The 21,036-nt window shown below is 32.8% G+C and overlaps 2 protein-coding genes across 2 annotated transcripts; one reads left to right on the plus strand and one right to left on the minus strand.

Moving 5' to 3' along the window:
- The first annotated feature begins 6,526 nt into the window (after positions 1 to 6,526).
- On the plus strand, positions 6,527 to 6,928 carry LOC134727704 (interleukin-17F-like). Its single transcript, XM_063592087.1, has one exon. It carries the CDS (start codon positions 6,527 to 6,529, stop codon positions 6,926 to 6,928), a length of 402 nt encoding a protein of 133 aa, XP_063448157.1.
- Positions 6,929 to 15,387: 8,459 nt separating this feature from the next.
- LOC134727705 (uncharacterized) lies at positions 15,388 to 19,326 on the minus strand. The gene is made up of 3 exons (XM_063592088.1): positions 19,308 to 19,326; positions 16,696 to 18,814; positions 15,388 to 15,430 (listed from the first exon to the last, which is right to left on the minus strand). Exons 1-3 carry the CDS (start codon positions 19,324 to 19,326, stop codon positions 15,388 to 15,390), a joined length of 2,181 nt encoding a protein of 726 aa, XP_063448158.1.
- Between the last annotated feature and the right edge of the window lie 1,710 nt (positions 19,327 to 21,036).

Consider the following 21,036-nt stretch of genomic DNA (forward strand, 5'->3'; position numbering starts at 1 on the left):
CCTATCAGTGTCATCAAAGGAATTTACAAAACAATGAATGGACACTTCATTTTTGAGTTTATCCTTAAACCCCTAACTATAGATGGACTGGTTTATTATGAGCGAACCGGTTAAACTCCGCCCAGTCAAGTGAAATAAATAGAGTAATATCAAAACAACAAGAGGCTTATGATTTATAGATATATTTGGTTCAAGGTAAGAAGATTCATTGAAGCGTATCTTGATTTGCACATCCGTCACTAATTAAGGTGCATCGCGCAATTGGACAACAACGAGCATGCGAACGGTTAAATAGGGGGATAGGAAGAAGGTTCACTGAATACAATATAACATGTGTCATATGACTGTCAATGAAACAACTATCCACAGGAAACCAAATGACGTAGCAATAGTTTTTTAAACCACAAAATAATATAAGTGCCTGCCCCAAGTCAGGAGAGTTTGCCTCTTGGTTATCGTTGGTTGCAGACTTTCAACGTTTTTGGTTCATTGTTTTGTCATTAATCAAGATGTTAATCTTACGTTTGAATTATTTAAAATTTTGTCATATCGGGGCCTCTTATAGCTGATTTTTGAACAGTTGATTTTGCTCTAGGTTGAAGACGTACTATTGGCTTTAGCTGCTCTATTCCATGCCACTTGGACATTTGGGGATACTTTTTACATAGATATAGAAAGATGTGGTGTGAGTGCCAATGAGACAACTCTCCATTAAAATAACAATTTGAAAAGTAAACCATTATGTACAGTAATAAAAAAATCTCCTTATTTTATGTACATGTACCGGTGAAACGTCTGTTTTTACAAATTCCGTTCTAAGCAGGTTTTGAAACATTCGAATAAACTTAAAAAGCAAATGTGTTAAAATGCAACAATATTGAAATATAGTTTTGTATTTTCATTTTCATTATATTACATGATAAATCTAGTTTGAGTACCAATAGAATAATAGAAAAATATTGTACAGAATATAAGAATGCTCCCGGTTACAGAGTTAAACAAACGTGAGATTTTAAATGCTAAAACTTTCAACATAGGACTTTTTATCAAAATAATGTGTGATCCACTTGAATAAATTTTAATCAAAACAATGTATTTAACATCCGTTTTCTTACTAAATAGCTCGATTGCCCGTAGTTAATGAAATGAATTATTACCGGAAGAAGTAAACTCAAACTGTTAATCTAGTGTAGCTTAGTTGTTAAAACATAGTACTAGTAATACAAATAAAGTTGTAATATTGTAATAAAAAAAAAACTAACGAACATTTATCATGTTTATGACACATCTTCTATTAGTTGAAATCAGCTGCATTAACTTTAATGCTATTACAAAAATAGACAAATATTTGTATATGTGATTCATGAAAGAAAATAGCATTTTTTTAAAGCATACGAAGAACAATGCATACATTAACAACTATACATTATTGCATGTCAGGATAGAGATAAAACATGTATGTGATCCTAAATTAATTATAATATTTCAATGCACTACCGATTTCCGGTTTTAAATGAAAAAAATAAAAGTCAGAAATCTTATTTTGAATCTTTTTACTAGCGCAATAGTTAGTTTAACAGGCTCGCGATATTGTTGCTCTTTCCATAAGATCTTTATCTTAATGGGAAAAGCTCTTCTAGCTCTAAAGTCTAATTCGGTAGGTCACATTTGTGTTAAGGGAACGGGATTGTATATAAACATATTCGCTATCATCTGTGAAACGGATATTCAATAACGGTTAACCAACTCGTGATAGCGTCCGTAAAATTAGATGATGGGATGATTTCAACTTCACCATTTGGAACTCTTGTTTAGATAGCTTCCTTGTGAGCAACAACTCTCTATCAAAGAAATCATGATATAAAATACAAGCCTGGGAATATCGTATCAATTTGGAGATATATACGGCTATAAATGTAAAGTTCACGATTGAGAATCTGGAATTATCTCTTTTGTCGTTTTATTTTCAACCGACCCTCATTGTCAATTTCTATTTGTAAATCATGATATGAGGCAGAATTATCTATTGTGTCATTATCTCTAGTTCGAAAGGATTATATGTGTTCAATATAGCCGCCCAATTTTGAATTATTAAGTAAGAAAACGTCATCTATATACCGGGAGGGAAAATTAAACAATACTGCTAACTTCTTTTCTTTCTTCTTAAGAAGTTCATGTATGAAGTGAGCCTTAATAAATAAAAAAAGATACAAGTCGTCAAGACGAGGGGCACAGTTGGTTATCATGAACATGACGACATTTTGTTGAAATACACGTTCTCCAAACAAATATGTTGTCGATTAAGAAATCTTTCATCTTGATAAAGTCAGTTTCAGAGAATTTTTTGTATGAATTAGAGTGGTTTTGTACATAGTAGGATTTATCCCTCCCTTAGACAAGATACGTGTATCTACGTTGGCCAATTTTTTTTTTATGGAAAAAAGTAATACCAACTCTTTTAATATGTCTTTTACTTGTGTAAAAGGTAGAAAGTTAAATTGTTTTTAATACTTTGGCAAGATGAAAGAGAGTTAGATTATTTGAACTCTTAAAGATCTTTGAAATATTTTAATATCGTTATCTGAATCACGCCATCTGTAGAATAGGCAGTTACACGATACACGAAGACCTATTTATCTTATCATTTATACCTGTGATCTGATCGAAATACTGACCAAGACTGAATATGACAGTTGCTTGTATACCCCTTGTTGATTGTAATAAACCAGTATGGGAAAAAACCATAACCATTAATTGCCTATAGTTAAAAGGGTGTTTCAACCCTGGATGAGTCCCCGGAAGATCTGTCTACAAGTTTACTAAATTACCAGTTATTTGCATAGTCTTAGATATTCATAAGCCCCTGAATGACAAAGGAGGGGCAAAAGATACCAGAGGAACAGTCAAGCTCATAAATCGAAAATAAACTGACAATGCCATGGCAAAAAATGAAAAAGACAAACAGACAGATAATAGTACACAAGACACAACATAGTAAACGTAAAACTGAGCAACACGAACCCCACCAAAGACTGTGGGTGATCTCAGGTGATAAGCAAGAAGATCCTGCTCCACATCTGGCAGCCGTTAGGTTGCTCATGTTATTACAAAGCAGGCAAATAGTCTTATTCGGTAGGTCACATTCATGACAAGGGAGGAGATTATAAGGTATAATATAGCCCAAAGATGAATTTATTAAAGTTTTTCCAAAACCCATGTATGAATTGCATGGAACATTTTACTAACTCCATTGTTATAATTTCAATAATAAATACTGTTGAAACTAAACTAATGGCCCCGTGCTTTATAATGCATTATCTTCCCAAACAAATTCGTCACATAACCCTTCTGTAGAAACCTAAATCACGCATTTTTTGTTGTGGGGTTTGTGTCGCTTAGTTTCGTGTTTTCTATGTTGTTTTTTTCGTATATGTTTTTTTTCTAATGATTAGTTTTCCGCTTTCCGCTTTGGTGGTTCGTTTTCGACTCTCTTTGATATCTTCTGCCTCTATCTACTCCCTTACAAATTACCTAAGCTGTATTTAGCAAATTCTATTGTATTTTAAGTCTCCAATACTCTTCAACTGCGTACTATATTTGGCCTCTTTAACTTTTTGATTAAGCGTCACTGATGAGTCTTTTGTAGACAAAACGTCGTGACGATATATTAACCTGTATGAGGAGGTTATTTGTACGAAGTGATTTGAAGTTTTCCATAATTTGGATTTTTTGTAGATTTTGTGCTACAAATAGTTTTTGCTCAAGACATTATATAAAGCACTAGTAAAATTGAACAATATAATATAGGTTTCACAAGACGATTTTCGATATTTTTACTTATTTTCCTCTTCTCATCTTATTGCAATAAACAATGTTACTGAGGAGCAATACATCATAGATAGGGTCGTATAACTAGATCAGTTCTAATGATAGATATTTTCATGCTGATATTGTTTACTTAAAAGTTCCTTACTAGCTTTAATTATTTTTACGATTATGGGCAAACCAAAAATGAATGAAAATCATCATTTAAAGGAAATTTCTGCTACAAGGTGTCGACTGATGATTTCCGAAATGATTGAATTAATTGAAGATCTTGATTTTCATTCATTAATTTTATTTTAAATCTGTCTCTATATGTAATTGTTATCAATGTGGTAGCTAAAATCATCACAAAAACACTTTTATCCCTATGAGAGTAACCTGAGTGGGATTTTCAAAATTACGAGTTCTTGCGTTTTACTATTTTAAAAGAATCTTCCAAGCACTCCTTTGCTATTTGAAATGCAAAAAGAAATTAATAGATGAGAGAAATACGTAGCAACAAATTGTTGAAAGAGAAATATGTGTATAAAAATTCTAAAATATGGATTTAAAGATTGACAAGAAAGAGAGATACAAATGTGCATTCACATATTAAGGGTATAATAAAGCAGACAACAATATAGCAACACTTAATAAAAAGGCAAAAGGAAAAAAATCGAATATGTTAAATTTGCATGATGTATTTAAGATAATTATTTTGTTATCTGTTTGCAAGAAAACATTTGGAAAATTATTTTTCTAGGGACGTATAAGTATTGGATATCCGGTTTACTGTGTTTTGATGTTATAAAACTAAAGTCTTTGTATGAGGGAAGTCGATACAAGGTTATATCGACATAAGAGAAACATATTTACGATTGACGAAGTCGATGTGCTTCTATAGGTCGATATAATATAGGCTGCACAAACAATGCAAAATTAGAGAGTTCTAGAATATATTTCTATTTGAATATCATGCTGTGTATGGCCCGAGCAAAATGCTGGTTTTGACCTCAGAAACACTAACCACAACAGTATTGGCTTGCCAAAGAAGTAAATACAAATTTACATGTGATCAAATTTTATATAAAGTAGTCTCTAGAAATATTCGAGTATTAATACAGTACAAAATAAGCCGCAATCCACAATCTGAACCTTTTTGACGAGTGCGTCAAGAAAATTGGGATTTGACAGGGGCGTAACACTCTCTGACAAAATTAAGAATATATCTCGTCTTTACATAACATATTATCTTAATGTGAAGCAAGCAAGAAATTGACGACAACATGTCAGACGAAAAGATACGTCATAATGTTTGAGGAGACGTAATCAATCTTACGTGCGTTAATCGTAAACTGTCCAATGGAGTTGTTTATGTTTAGACATATAGATATCGTTATATATCAGTCGATCGACACAAGGTTAAAATCTTTTAATTTTGTTAATACGGAGTAGATTTGATATCATAATTTTATTGATTTTCAAGGATAAATATATATTTTACTTATTTTCATATATATATTGTCGAAACAATATTGTCGATGTAAGAAATTACTATGTGCATTTGGATTGTAGATATATAAAGAAGCATTTTGAGTGTCGCTGATAAAGTCTGATCATGACTCAAATCCGATGTTTTAAATACAGCTTTCACTCATGTTTGAATTTCATTTACATTTCACAAGTTTGTGGAAGGCGGCTGATACTTTGTGATTTCCGTAATTAGAAACCATAAATTGTGTACATCCATTTACGTAAATTTGGACGTAAATATAATTGATAGCAGTATTCTCGTTGAAATCTAAATTTAAAACAGGTGATTTCTTTTATTGCCATGACCTTAATACAATAAAAAAATCTAAATATTCACATTGAGAGTTATATTTAAAACAGGTGATACCTTTTATAGCCATGTCCATGATATAATGACTATTTAAAAAAACCTTTATGTAGTACAATTTAAAAGCCAATTGTAAACATAGAATATTTATGAATACCAAATTTTGTCGCATTGACTTTTAAAAATGGTTTATAATGAATTTTAAACCCCTCTTGTTTTTATATCAAATTACATTGTAAATTAACAGGAAATGATTAATGTGTATCATTATATTCAATTGATTTTTTTTTTCAAATCACTTCCACAGTTAATATATTAATCATCACATGTCTTTAATTTTCACAAGGAAACGGAACCCGTTTTAGTTGTCTAAAGTATAATATGTGAAAATAAAATAATTCAATCATATTTCTTTCTTTTATTAACAATTTTTTTCAGAACATAATTTTGTGGACGGCCTAATGGGTTTTTGGTTCTTTTCTATTGGTCTCTTTATCAAAGGTCAAATATGAAATGAAAACTTCAAAATTTAGGGCCTTCTGAATACATTACAAAGTATTGGACGATCAAAGCATAGAAAGCAATACAAATGTTATGTAAATATGTTTCTAAAAACGCTGAACATTTCAATCCAAAAGTTTTGCACAGAATAGCACAATGTTAAAAGTGTGTTTCAAATTTATAAAAAAAATATCAAACGTATAGGAAAACATATAAAATGAATTTCTTGGTTAGTTGAAAGTCACAAAGAGAGTTGATATCAAAACAACCATGACATTAGTTTACGTACTCATATTTCAATTTATCTTTATTTCTACTTATGGTTCAAAACGATGTTTCAATGTTAAAGATTCAATCAGTACTTTTCACCAAAATACCAAAATGGCATTCGATCTAGCAACATATTCTCGGACTGGTTACGACTCAGAATGCATTGCCAATAAAGAGAATTACGAAAAATCTACGCTTCGTTCTCGTTACTTTGGTGAAAACAGATGTAATAGAACACTGAAGCGTAAATTACATCACGTAAACGAGAATGCATTATGTCCATGGTATTATGACGTAACGTACGATGCAAATAGAAATCCATCAGTGATGCTAGATGCCAAATGCCGTTGCCCTAGACAGAAGAAAACTTATGAAAAATCAACATATACCTGTGAGAGACTTACAATTGCATTTCCAGTCTTGAGACGCCATAAAAAAAACTCAATCAAATGGAAGGCTGTGAAAGAAAATATTGGAATAGCATGCGTTTGCAAGAAACCAATTTCCAGTTAAACAACAAGATTTTGAAAATCGCAAGAATCTCAAAAACCATACGTATTGATGTCACATAAACGTTTTTTGTATTAATTAATTTATTATGTAAAAGAATCAAGATTTATGTGTGCAAAAGGTATTTGTTTTTACTTTAGATGATTATTAAAAAATAATGTTTAAAAAATGTTACAAAAAAAGTTGACATTAAATTAGTGATAATATTTCATGTTATTGCTAGTTCACTACAATATCATCATTAGAACTAATGATGTTTTGTTTGAATCCAAATATGTTATTTGCTATATCAAAGAAAAACTAATGAGATAGACCAAACTCACACCAATGAATTCTTCACTATATAGCATATAATATCAACTATAAATGAAAAAAGAAACAAACAAAAAAAGAATCAAATCATATTTTTTGCGATGATGACTGAGGTTTGTATGACGATGATCGGCCGTGTTAGTATCAATAACTCTTTACGAAGGTACTAGAATATCTCATTTTATTAAGATCTTTATCGTATTTGAAAATGAAGAGATTTAGCTTCTTTTGTAAGTTTAAATTCTCCAAATCTTAGACAAGTGAACCAATTAAGATTGTTCAGTACATTTTACAAGCCTAAAAGTGTAATTTGGGCAAACGAAGAATAAAATCATATAAAAAAGAAGATGTGGTATTATTACCAATAAGACAACTATCCATAAAAGATCAAAATGACACAAACATTAACAACTATAGGTAACCTTACGGCCTTCAACAATGAGCAAAGCCCATACCGCATAGTCAGCTTTAAAAGGCCCCGATAGGACAATGTAAAACAATTCAAACGAGAAAACTAACGGCCTTATTTATGTAAAACAAATGAACGAAAAACAAATATTTAACACATAAACAAACGACAACCACTGAATTACAGGCTCCTGAATTGGGACAGGCACATATATAAATAATATGGCGGGGTTAAACATGTTTGCGGGATCTCAACCCTCCCCTAACCTGGGACAGTGGTATAACAGTACAACATAAGAACGAACTATAAAAATCAGTTGAAAAAGGCTCAACTCATCAGATAGACAAAAAATACAAGTGGACGTCGTCAGGATCAGACCCAAACTGACGGAAGGATCCAGTATAATTTAAGTCTGAAAAGGTCATAGGTTAGAAACGAAACGGAACCACGCAAATGAAAAAAAAAAATATTTTGGTTCCATCAATACCATACTAGATTGCTATTGTTGTTCAGCCTTGTGCCTTTCTGCTTTTGATGCATCCGGACTTTTTTATGTTTTGGAATCCATATGGATCTATACGTCCCAAACTAACCTGATCAAAATATTAATAGTCTATTCATAGGGACAATTTGAATTTCAGGCATTTATAACAATGTGATTGAAAAATCTATGTTGCTGTTTTTCCAAACATGTAGTAAAAAATAAGACCAAAATTGAGACGCGTACAAATTATTTAAATTCATATTTTTTTATATGGAATGTCTGGACTGGTAAGCTTACGAAAATATCCATTTTGTTATATGTAAAGTTTTTCCACTTGTGGCCATTTGATTATTAAGTTTTTTTTTCTCATTTATTTATATGGATCCAATATGTTACTTTTTAAAATAAATCATAAAGAGTTCTTCAGCAAATTGGCTAAGTCCTTTCTTTTTTCTTTTTTTTTTAAATGAAAATGAATTATATTGTCTTAAAAAAGATATAAAAAAAATATATTATGATTATAAAGGCATTACGCAAGTGTTTGAAGTTTTGTTTTCTTTTTTCCAAGGTGCAAGATGACTACTGAAGCATTAAATCGACCAATAATTTAAATAACTTGATAGATTGATACTTCAACATTCTCAAAACAGAAATTTAATGCTTTATTACTGGACTAATAAAAATAATAATTTATGATTTAATTAAATGGGGTCAAAAAGTAAAACTCCCCACAAAACTGACTTATAATAACTATTTGCCATTCTGATATAAAGGTTACTAGAATGTCTTTTCGACAAGTACTATTTCTTCAAGACACATATACAATTCATGTGGGAGTTGTCAACTTTTTATAAATTTATGTATTTTGATTGCCTATTTTGTTTTTCCAGTATCTGCTTTTTGGTAGTACATATGGTATTTTTCCGAATATTTGTTTTTCGAAACTTTTTAACTGCGTATTTGATTTGAAGTCTGTTTTACTTTTTAATGAACTTTGCTTTCTTGTTAACCATTCGTCTGCTGTGTTTGAGCTTTAAATTTTGCGATTTGATTAAGGATTTTCCGTTTTGAATTTTCCTTGGAGTTCAGTATTTTTGTGATTTTACTTTTTACAGGCTTTAGTGGTCAATTATGGTGGAAAATTTAATTTTTGTAATTTTTTGTTATAAATATGGAATTTGTAATTATTAATATCAGATGATGTGTATTAAAGAAACAAATATTAACGAATCATAAACAAGCTAATTCCAGTTTAAGAGCACCGAGTTTCCATCTTCATATCATTTACTTTAACTTCAGATTCCCCGATATAGATATTATCCCTTCAGTTATTTTGACGATAAATTTATCCATTAACTTCGAACAGAGATGCTACAGATGCATCTAATACATACCGAGTACATTATGGTACATCTACAAATTGACATTGAGTTTCGGTTACACATGTAAGAACTTAAAATAAAGACAAAAATGAGAAATTATTTACTTTGCATATTTGTGTTATAAAGGGGCTTGTATAACTATTGTTTTCAATTTTCTATGCAGTTTCCGTTGTTTTCTTTTGCCATTGTGATTGTTTTTATTTCACTTATAACTTTGATTTCCATACAGTGGTTAATACAGTGTTTATTATAACACTTAAAAATCCTGAAACACATTTCATATTTACCCTTTTTTAAAATGATCGGTATTCCTGGTAAATACAATGTTGATTGTTTAATTCTAAATGTTGAAAACAAATTTATTCATTACATAAATTGTAATTTGATTGCTTTCATTGGAAAAAAAGTAATTCACAAAAATACTGAACATCGAGGAAAATTCAAAAAGTAAAGTCCCTTATGAAATGGCAAAATTGAAATCTTTAACACATGAAATGAATTGATAACAACTGTTATTTTCCTGACTTGGTATAGACATTTTCTTATAACAGATAATATATAACCTAAAGACTCATGTATGACATTATGTGGACAACGATGTGTGAACAAAACAAACAGAAATGATACGTTCAGTAGTCAACATTGTGTCATAATCTTAATTGCTATAAAACAAACAAATGTGTAACAAAAAAGCACAAAATTCCATATTAACCAAGCATTTAAGCAAATATCAACTACCAAAATGCATAAATTTACCATGGAAAATCATAGTACAATAACACTATGACGGGATGTATAAGTAAAGAGCCACGTCATATATGCATCAAAGAAACATAAAAGTCATAAATACAATGCACTTTAAAACTACAAAAATGTTTAACAATAGCACAATTACGAGATGCATAAGTGCAGAGGCAAGTTATATGTATCAAAGAAACACCAAAAAAGGCAAATAGACTAAGCACATGAGCAAAAAATGAAAGACAAGAATACGAGAATTATCATAGAACAAAAACACAATGACGGGATATATAAGTACCGTGCCACTTCCAATTGATATCAATAAAACAGACTAAAAAGTAACAGTAATACTCATAAAGACAAACAAAAGAATAATTAAGCACGTTGATAAGATGGTGAACAACATTAGAATCCAAAATCTATATTACAAGACTAGCATGTATTTTTTTAAGTTAATACGGAATGTTTATCCACAAGGTCTTGGTACCATAACATAAGCTTCCGATGAATTTTTTTTACATTTCTGCTCAGACATTGATTAAGGTGTGCGAAATTGATTGGTTTTGATTAAGATACCGAGTAGTATCAGACTTTAATTGATATAACATCAAATGTAATGCCACATATGAAAAAGTTGCTTAAAAATCTTGAAACAAATTGAACCAGATTTAATATTCAAACAAAGAGCTAACTATGCTTTGCGGTTTTCCCAGTGATTTTTTTTTATAGACATTATAGTAATGAAGGATAACGATGTATTTTGTACAACGTAATTGATAAGGATAATTAATAACACGAAAACATGATAATAAGAAAATATATTAACCTCTATTTTTTAATTGCTTTTTTGATATGCATGGATTGGAAAAAGCACGTGCACATAATCAACAAGGATTTTATGTCGAAGGAAAATCTCGCTTAAATGTTTATATATATTAAAAAATATTGCATAGAATGGCATATGTCAGAGGAAAATCATAGATGAATTTCTCATTCATCATTTGTATAGGAAACAAACTGACTTTAATACAAATATTTTATTGGCACAAACACAATTACAATAATTGGCAAAGGCCCATATTACAGTGCATTACAACAATGAATATAGCATACAGTTACTAGTAGTTAAATATGTTATAATTAAGAAGCTAAAATCTCGTTTCTATACATAAGACATTTATATATATAAGAACTAGTCACTTTCAGGACTTTTAAAGAATTACTATTAATACAACTATTGATATTTAGCTGACTTTTACTACAACATGTAGGAAGTATATTTAATATCTTAATATGTTGCCAAAATTAACTATTTGATAATAAATAAAGATTATAGACGTGCTGTGTGCTTTCTAAAACAGCAGTATATCAACGTATATAGAAACAATATTTCATCCCGTCAGTATACTTCAAAGATGACGAGCTCGATACGACAGCTTTGTCCATGGTTTCTGCTGACTTTTCTTGATTTTACTACATGTGCTATATCCATACAAAATAAGACACAAAAAACAATCGGACAACGTATAACTGCTATAGAAAATTCTATGCAGATCTTTGAAAGTAGGATTCAGGATATCAACGATTCGACTTACAACCATATGTAGACTTTAGTACAATTAAAGCAATGTCATTTTGAATATTTGGTCCGGGACAAAAAGTTCGTTATTTGCGTTATAAGTAAGAATAAAATTCAAATGACGTGTTTCCTTGTCAAACACAATTATATAACGATTTCAAAACAGTTTAGTTATAAAACGAAAAGAACCTTAAATGCCCAATTATTAAAACGCTTGGTCATTTACCATGAGTAAAAATTCCTAGAGGCGACCTATCACTACATACACTAGACATAAGTTAGGCTTGAGTTTTTTTCTGAGACATCAATTTAACTCCGCCAAGGAAGTTATATTTGACGCTTGGATAACAAATTGAACGTGAATTACACACTCCATATACAGGTGAATTTATAATACTATTCAGAAAAGAAAAGAAAAAAGAATTATGGAATAAATTGTTACTTGGATGGAGAGTTGTCACATTGGCAATCATACCACATCTTCCTATATCTATCAAACCTTCGTTACTATGTAATCCCTTGCAATCTCAATAATCATAGATATATGAATTAATAACACGTTTTAATATTTTGTGTTTCGTTGCAGATTCTTTTGAGTCTAAACCGGTAATGTTCCATGCTACAACAAAATCTAAAAGCCATTTATTTAACTGTGGATCAATGAGTGCATTATATAAGATGGACAAAGACGACTATGCATGGATACTCATAACTGATTATGTTTCTGTTCCAAAACGCACAATTTCTACACAAACAATGATGCCACTTGTAACACGTTTCTTTGAATATTGGTGTTTGGAGATTAGCAGTACTTGAAATTTAATAAACTTTGTCGCTAGAATTCACATTGGAATCAGACACGGACTGACGGTTCTTAATAAATATAGTTTATACATTCAGTGAAAGTGCATGGATGCATTTGGTTAGTGAACTATAGTTTGAGCACAGCAATAATGAATCAAGTGGCTTGCTTGGTGAGCGTATTCGACAATGTCATTATGTCTACAGAATTTCAACATGTTGAAGGAATAATAGTCGTATTGAGATTTATTTGTAATTGTAATCTTTAGGAATTGAATACATAACTAAACAGTACATTTATAAGAATCCTCTTACAGAAGGTCGAGTCAATCTACGTGTACTCGCAGCTACTGAAAGGGAGGGGGCGCGAAAAATACCAGAAGGACAGTCAAACTCGTAAATTGAAAATAAACTGATAACGCCATGGTTAAAACGAAAAAGACAAACAGACAAATAATAGTACATAAATAAAGGCAACAGTAGTATACCGCTGTTCAAAACTCATAAATCCATGGACAAAGAACAAAATCGGGGCAACAAACCAAAACCGAGGGAAACGCATTAAATATAAGAGGAGAACAACGACACAACACCGAAACGCAACAGCACACAGAAACGGACCAAGCAACAGACAATACACCACGAGAATAACAAATATAACACCAAAACCAAATACATGAATATGGTATAGACAAGTACCGTGCCACGTCTTATCTCAAAAATAAGAGAAAACAGAAACGACTCAACGTTAAAATGCAACACACACACAGAAACGAACAATATTATAACAATGGCCATCTTCCTGACTTGGTACAGGACACTTTTTTAAGGGGAATAAAAGTGGTGGATTGAACCTGGTTTTAAGGCATGCCAAACCTCGCACTTTAATGGCACAGTTAAATATAACATTGAAATGAAAACAAAATATTACAGGACTACAATACAAATAAAAAGCAGAACATATTAGAAAAAGAAAAGCATGATAAATAGATAACAAAAAGCATCAGGTTTAAAATTCAATACGCCAAAAACGCGTCTAGTCCACACGAGACTAGTTTAAATATAGCAATAAGAAGATGTGATATGATTGCCAATGTTACAACTCTCTTTAAGAGACCAAATGACATTGAAATAAACAGCCAAATATCATCTCACGGTCTTAAACAATAATGTAAACCCATACCACATAGTCAGCTATAAAATGTCCCGGAATGACAATTGTAAAACACTTCAAACGAGAAAAATATCGCTCTGATTTATGCACACAACACTGGACAAAAAACGAATACGATGTTCAGCAACAAATGGTATTATATAGTCTCGTGACTTAAGACAGGCACATTTCGTCTACAAAATACCCATCAGTGGTGCTAGAATCAAAATAGTTAAAAAGGCATCGACTCAGTGGTGTAAATAGTTATCAAAGGTATCAGGATTAAAATTTAATAGCCAGACGCGCGTTTCGTCTACATAAGACTCATCAGTGACGCTCATATCAAATTAAAATATTTTTCAAGCCAAACAAGTACGAAGTTGAAGAGCATTGAGGATTCAAAATTCCCAAAAGTTATGCCAAATACGAGTTCAAATCATATATATCGTCAGATTAAAACAAATTTTTAAAAGCGTTCTTTATCTATACCAGTAACTAATTTAAAAATAAGATCCATGCGTTTATTTGTTTACCATGTATACCATGTATACCATCCTTACTTGGATTCGTCAACAATAGTGTTAAATAGAGAAGGTTAAAAAAATCTTGTTTCGGGTTTAAAAATCTAAAAACGAATTATAAATTTTGATATTACTTACTTCCGCCAAAGGAAATAAAAAGTTAACAACTCTCAGTGTGCCAATATTCAGTGTTAAGTTTACAAACCAATTATTTGCATACAGTGATTAACATTTCAATTTTAACAAGAATGAATACAATCAAAATACAATTGTAAACCCGCAGGTTTGATTTTCCCTTTATTTACTGATGGAAATTTTAAAAGGAACACCTTGCTGGGAAAATGTTTTTCTTGGGGAACAGTTTATCCTTAATATCTACTAGATCTGTGTACCTACATTTTATTTATATTAATAATCCTTTTTTTTATTATGTCATATATACGTAACTTAAATAGTCTCAACATGAGATATCGTACTAACAAAAAGTAAAATCACAAAAATAATGAACTTAGGGAAAAATCAATACGGAAAGTCCTTAATCACATGGCAAAATCAAATTAAAAAACGCATAAAAAACGAATGGACAAAAACTGTCATATTCCTGACTTGGTACAGGTATTTTCAAATGTAGACAATGGTGGATTAAACCTGGTTCTATAGCGCTAACCCTCTCACTTTAATGACAGTCTCATCAAATTCCGTCATATTTACATTGATGCGATAAATAAACAGAAACAATACATAAAATAGTCAAAATATGGGTACATCAGTCATCATCATCGTATATCAATTTTAAAAGGGACAATTTAACAGAACACAAAAACATCTACTTTCTACGAACCCATTCATTGATTAGTGTGTCTGACGTCAGAAATATTTTTACAAAGATATATGACGAAGTCAGAGACAAAAACTTATCAATAAACACCAAAACACATGATCATATTTTTTGTAAAGCAACCAAGTGTTTGTAAATACCTGTATCAAAGAAATAGATCAGCTTATTTATAACTGGTTTTCTTAGTTTTGGTTGTTCTGATAGCTCCTTTTTGTCATATAGCTGCTCAACTGTTTCGGTTCTTAAACATCCTTTGTTGTCGATGAAGGTAAATCTAGAAAAGCGCTGCAAACAAATTAAATTTAAATGTTGTTTCCATATTTTTCAGCTCTAGGTCGATGCCTCTGCTGGTGGACTATCATTCCCCGAGGGTATCATCAGAGTAGCATTTAATACTTTGGTAATAACATGATTTATTTCAAACCTATCTAACATTGTCCGTCTGTATTTGGAAATTATTTAGAAACTTTGGTTTTCAATCCCTTAGGAGAAATTTGCTGGTTAGTCCTTTTTATAAATTAGCTCTCTCTCTCTCTCTCTCTATATATATATATATACGTGCACACGTATAAAAATTGCGGTTTTTATCCAACGCAGTCATAGGTTTGAACGTAGTTTTCAATTTAGACTCGTATATATATATATATATATATATAAAACGTCTGAATAATAGTCAACGATTTTTCCCACGAGGGCGCTGGATCGTTACAAGTAACGATACATGTACACAATACAATAAATTATATAAACGCCTAAAAAGTGTACATAACAACACCAATAACACAAAAAGGAACTATAAATGTAATTATTTATAAATATTTCGGATAACAGATATCCTTCGTCAGTCAGATTCTGATGTTAAATGAATCATCTTTAAGTCTTCTTAGATTATAAACTTTTACTAAATCTTGAAATTTATACAATAAAAAAGGCAAACCGAACATCAGTTAAGACGCTTGCATCATTGCAAAAATATGTTGAATATGAAATAGGTTATATGACTAATTACATCAGAGAGTTCAAATAAATGTTTTAAATAAAAATAATAATGTGCGATATGAACTAGCACAATTCTAAAGCTTTAACAGTGTCGATAATTATGATGTTACAAGAAAGATTGCGTCAATAAGAATTCCAAATAAACAGCATTGAACGGTCTTATTTCTAAATAAACAGCACTGAACGGTCTAAATTTCTAAATATTTCAGATTTAACAACTGTAGTGTAGTAACATTAGAGTCTGCGATGTTTAAAACAAACGGCCGTTTAAAAAAATAACAAATTTTGACTAAAGTAAAATAGTTGGACGTGGCTTGGTACTTATGCATCCCTCAAAAAATTAAGCAATTTAGATTGTTATATTCAACAGATATATTTTAGAAATGATTAAGGATAGAAATAAAAACGGGGACTGTAATAATAAGTAATATAACCCAGATGTGAAGCACTGCATGGTGTCGAATTACATCTTTTCATTTATCCCATTTGGTGCCAAAGTTGTTAATTTTCTTATCCAAAATCTTTCCCGAGTAAGTCTATCCTCCCTAGACCAAGCAGAGTTGTGGTCAATAATAGTAATGGTCAGTCGATTGAGATCTGCCTTAGTGTGGCCAGGGGATCTCAAATGACGACTAAGAGGGAGGTCTGGCTTGCATTGGTAGTCGCTACGATGACCGTTCATTCGTTTGTGAAACGGCTGTTCTGACTCGCCAACATACTGTTTACCACATTTACACTGTAGGAGATACACAACATTTGTAGTCTTGCAATTAACATTGCAAAATATGGTGTATTCTGTACCAGTGGAGTGACTGTTAAAAGTCTGGGTATCCAGTATTTGTTTGCAAGTCAGACATCGTTTGTTTCCACAACCCTTGCAAGAGCCCACTGACGAAGAGCCTGCTTGAGAGCATAACTCAGCTCTCACCAGCAAGTCTTTAAGGCTTTTGGGCCTGCGGAAAGCCAGTACAGGTCGCTCGGGAAAGATCTTGGATAGTTTAGGATGTTTTTCGATATCTTTCCAACTTTCGCGGATAAGGTGAGACAAGTTGTCAAATTTTGGATGGTAATTCAACACAAAAGGCACCCTCCTGTTGACCTTTTTGACTTTATATTGTAAAAGTTCATCTCGGCTGATGTTGCTAGCACGAGAAAACCCTTTATCAATGTCTTTCCTTTTGTAGCCCCGATGTTTTAGGTGACCGCGAAGTTCTTGTAGTCGTTTTTTGGCAACATCGTTGGTGGAGCAAATCCTTTTTATTCGTATGGCCTGGCTGTAGGGAATGCTCTTGGTGCAATGTTTAGGGTGACAACTTGAAGGAGACAGATATTGATGTTTGTCTGTGGGCTTGCAATACAGATCTGTAAATATGTTTCCATCCCTCAATTGCGTTGTAGTGTCAAGAAATGTGATCTTAGAGTCAGAGATTTCATATGTGAATTTTATTGAGGGATGGGCATCGTTGGCATGTTGAATAAACAAATCTAGTTCTTGTTTAGTATTATCCCACTTCATGTCAATATCGTCAATAAATCGGAACCAAGAGAGGGGTTGATAAAGAAAAGAATTGAGAATTCTCTGTTCTAATTTCCCCATAAAAATATTGGCATAAGACGGGGCCATCTTTGTTCCCATTGCTGTTCCATTAACTTGGAGAAAGTGCTCACCATTGAATGTGAAGTTATTGCATTTTAATACCAAAGTAAGAAGCTGGATGAGACATTCAGTTGGTGGATGTAAGGTGTTACGAGAGTTCCAGACTTCCCTACAGGCTTCTATACCATCGTCATGGGGGATATTAGTATAGAGGGAGGTAACATCAAGCGAGACAAGGATCGTTTCAGGTGGGAGAGGGTTCAAAGATTCCATTTTTTTAAGATAATGTGTTGTGTCTTGAATATATGATGGTAAATTTTCTACGTGTGTTCGGAGATGAAAGTCAATAAATTCTGATATTTTTTCTGTAGGGTGGTCATTGGCGGAAACAATTGGTCTACCTGGATTATTGACTTTATGTATTTTGGGCAGTAGATAGAAACGCCCCGGCTTTGATTTTTCCGGTTTTAGATATTTAAATGTGGTTTCATCAATGTGTCCCTGTTCACACATGTTTTTCAGGTTTGTGGTGATCTCTGTGTTAAATTGAGGGGTGGGGTCAGAGTCTAATTTCTTATAGAATCTCTCATCAGAGAGTTGACGTTCCGCCTCTTGAATGTAGTCACATCTGTCCATGACGACAACAGCGCTACCTTTATCTGCTGGTTTAATTATAATGTCGTCTCTGTTTTTAAGTAACCGCACAGCTTCGTTTTCTTCAGAAGATAAATTTTTGAATGTTTGGGAAGTAGCAGTGGACAGATTTGTTACGTCGGATTTAATTTTGTCAATAATATGTTCTAAAGTAGCACATTTACTGGGTTTAGGAATCCATGAACTTTTTATCCTGAATCTGGGAATATCGACATCTTCTTGGTCGTCATCTGAGTCGAGATCACTTGTGTCACTATCAGTGGAACTTTTTGTGGTGTCTTTAGAAAAATATTCCTTAATTCTGAGGGATCTTGCTAACTTGTCTAGGTCATCTTCCAAAAGTATAGAATCTATTTTGCCCGGCGTGGGACAAAAATTAAGACCTTTTGACAGTACCTTTGTTTCAGTCTCCGACAAAGCTACTGAAGACAAATTGACTACAGTGTTTGTAGAGTTGATGCAGCCTTGTTTTTTTCTCCTGAATCGGCGATTCCGGGATTTTTTTCCGGTTATGATGGTACGATTGAGAGTTAAGGTTGTCTGCTCTCTTACTACAGGGTCTACATGTACGCCGTCTCTTTTAAATTTATTAACTTGTTTTTTGTGTAGTTTCCGGGATTCAATGCGCAAGATGTCATGGAGGCGCTAGTTGATGGTGAGCAATTCAGGACCGGAAAGTTCTTGGCATGATTTATTGTAAAGATGGTTATAACTAGTTTGTAAATTTAAGTGTTTATGAGACGCCTCAGCGTGTAATAGATCCATTAATTTCACGGAATCCTAAACCCAGTAAATGTGCTACTTTAGAACATATTATTGACAAAATTAAATCCGACGTAACAAATCTGTCCACTGCTACTTCCCAAACATTCAAAAATTTATCTTCTGAAGAAAACGAAGCTGTGCGGTTACTTAAAAACAGAGACGACATTATAATTAAACCAGCAGATAAAGGTAGCGCTGTTGTCGTCATGGACAGATGTGACTACATTCAAGAGGCGGAACGTCAACTCTCTGATGAGAGATTCTATAAGAAATTAGACTCTGACCCCACCCCTCAATTTAACACAGAGATCACCACAAACCTGAAAAACATGTGTGAACAGGGACACATTGATGAAACCACATTTAAATATCTAAAACCGGAAAAATCAAAGCCGGGGCGTTTCTATCTACTGCCCAAAATACATAAAGTCAATAATCCAGGTAGACCAATTGTTTCCGCCAATGACCACCCTACAGAAAAAATATCAGAATTTATTGACTTTCATCTCCGAACACACGTAGAAAATTTACCATCATATATTCAAGACACAACACATTATCTTAAAAAAATGGAATCTTTGAACCCTCTCCCACCTGAAACGATCCTTGTCTCGCTTGATGTTACCTCCCTCTATACTAATATCCCCCATGACGATGGTATAGAAGCCTGTAGGGAAGTCTGGAACTCTCGTAACACCTTACATCCACCAACTGAATGTCTCATCCAGCTTCTTACTTTGGTATTAAAATGCAATAACTTCACATTCAATGGTGAGCACTTTCTCCAAGTTAATGGAACAGCAATGGGAACAAAGATGGCCCCGTCTTATGCCAATATTTTTATGGGGAAATTAGAACAGAGAATTCTCAATTCTTTTCTTTATCAACCCCTCTCTTGGTTCCGATTTATTGACGATATTGACATGAAGTGGGATAATACTAAACAAGAACTAGATTTGTTTATTCAACATGCCAACGATGCCCATCCCTCAATAAAATTCACATATGAAATCTCTGACTCTAAGATCACATTTCTTGACACTACAACGCAATTGAGGGATGGAAACATATTTACAGATCTGTATTGCAAGCCCACAGACAAACATCAATATCTGTCTCCTTCAAGTTGTCACCCTAAACATTGCACCAAGAGCATTCCCTACAGCCAGGCCATACGAATAAAAAGGATTTGCTCCACCAACGATGTTGCCAAAAAACGACTACAAGAACTTCGCGGTCACCTAAAACATCGGGGCTACAAAAGGAAAGACATTGATAAAGGGTTTTCTCGTGCTAGCAACATCAGCCGAGATGAACTTTTACAATATAAAGTCAAAAAGGTCAACAGGAGGGTGCCTTTTGTGTTGAATTACCATCCAAAATTTGACAACTTGTCTCACCTTATCCGCGAAAGTTGGAAAGATATCGAAAAACATCCTAAACTATCCAAGATCTTTCCCGAGCGACCTGTACTGGCTTTCCGCAGGCCCAAAAGCCTTAAAGACTTGCTGGTGAGAGCTGAGTTATGCTCTCAAGCAGGCTCTTCGTCAGTGGGCTCTTGCAAGGGTTGTGGAAACAAACGATGTCTGACTTGCAAACAAATACTGGATACCCAGACTTTTAACAGTCACTCCACTGGTACAGAATACACCATATTTTGCAATGTTAATTGCAAGACTACAAATGTTGTGTATCTCCTACAGTGTAAATGTGGTAAACAGTATGTTGGCGAGTCAGAACAGCCGTTTCACAAACGAATGAACGGTCATCGTAGCGACTACCAATGCAAGCCAGACCTCCCTCTTAGTCGTCATTTGAGATCCCCTGGCCACACTAAGGCAGATCTCAATCGACTGACCATTACTATTATTGACCA

The sequence above is a fragment of the Mytilus trossulus genome, chromosome 8 (assembly GCF_036588685.1).
Source record: "Mytilus trossulus isolate FHL-02 chromosome 8, PNRI_Mtr1.1.1.hap1, whole genome shotgun sequence".
Lineage (NCBI taxonomy): Eukaryota > Metazoa > Mollusca > Bivalvia > Mytilida > Mytilidae > Mytilus > Mytilus trossulus.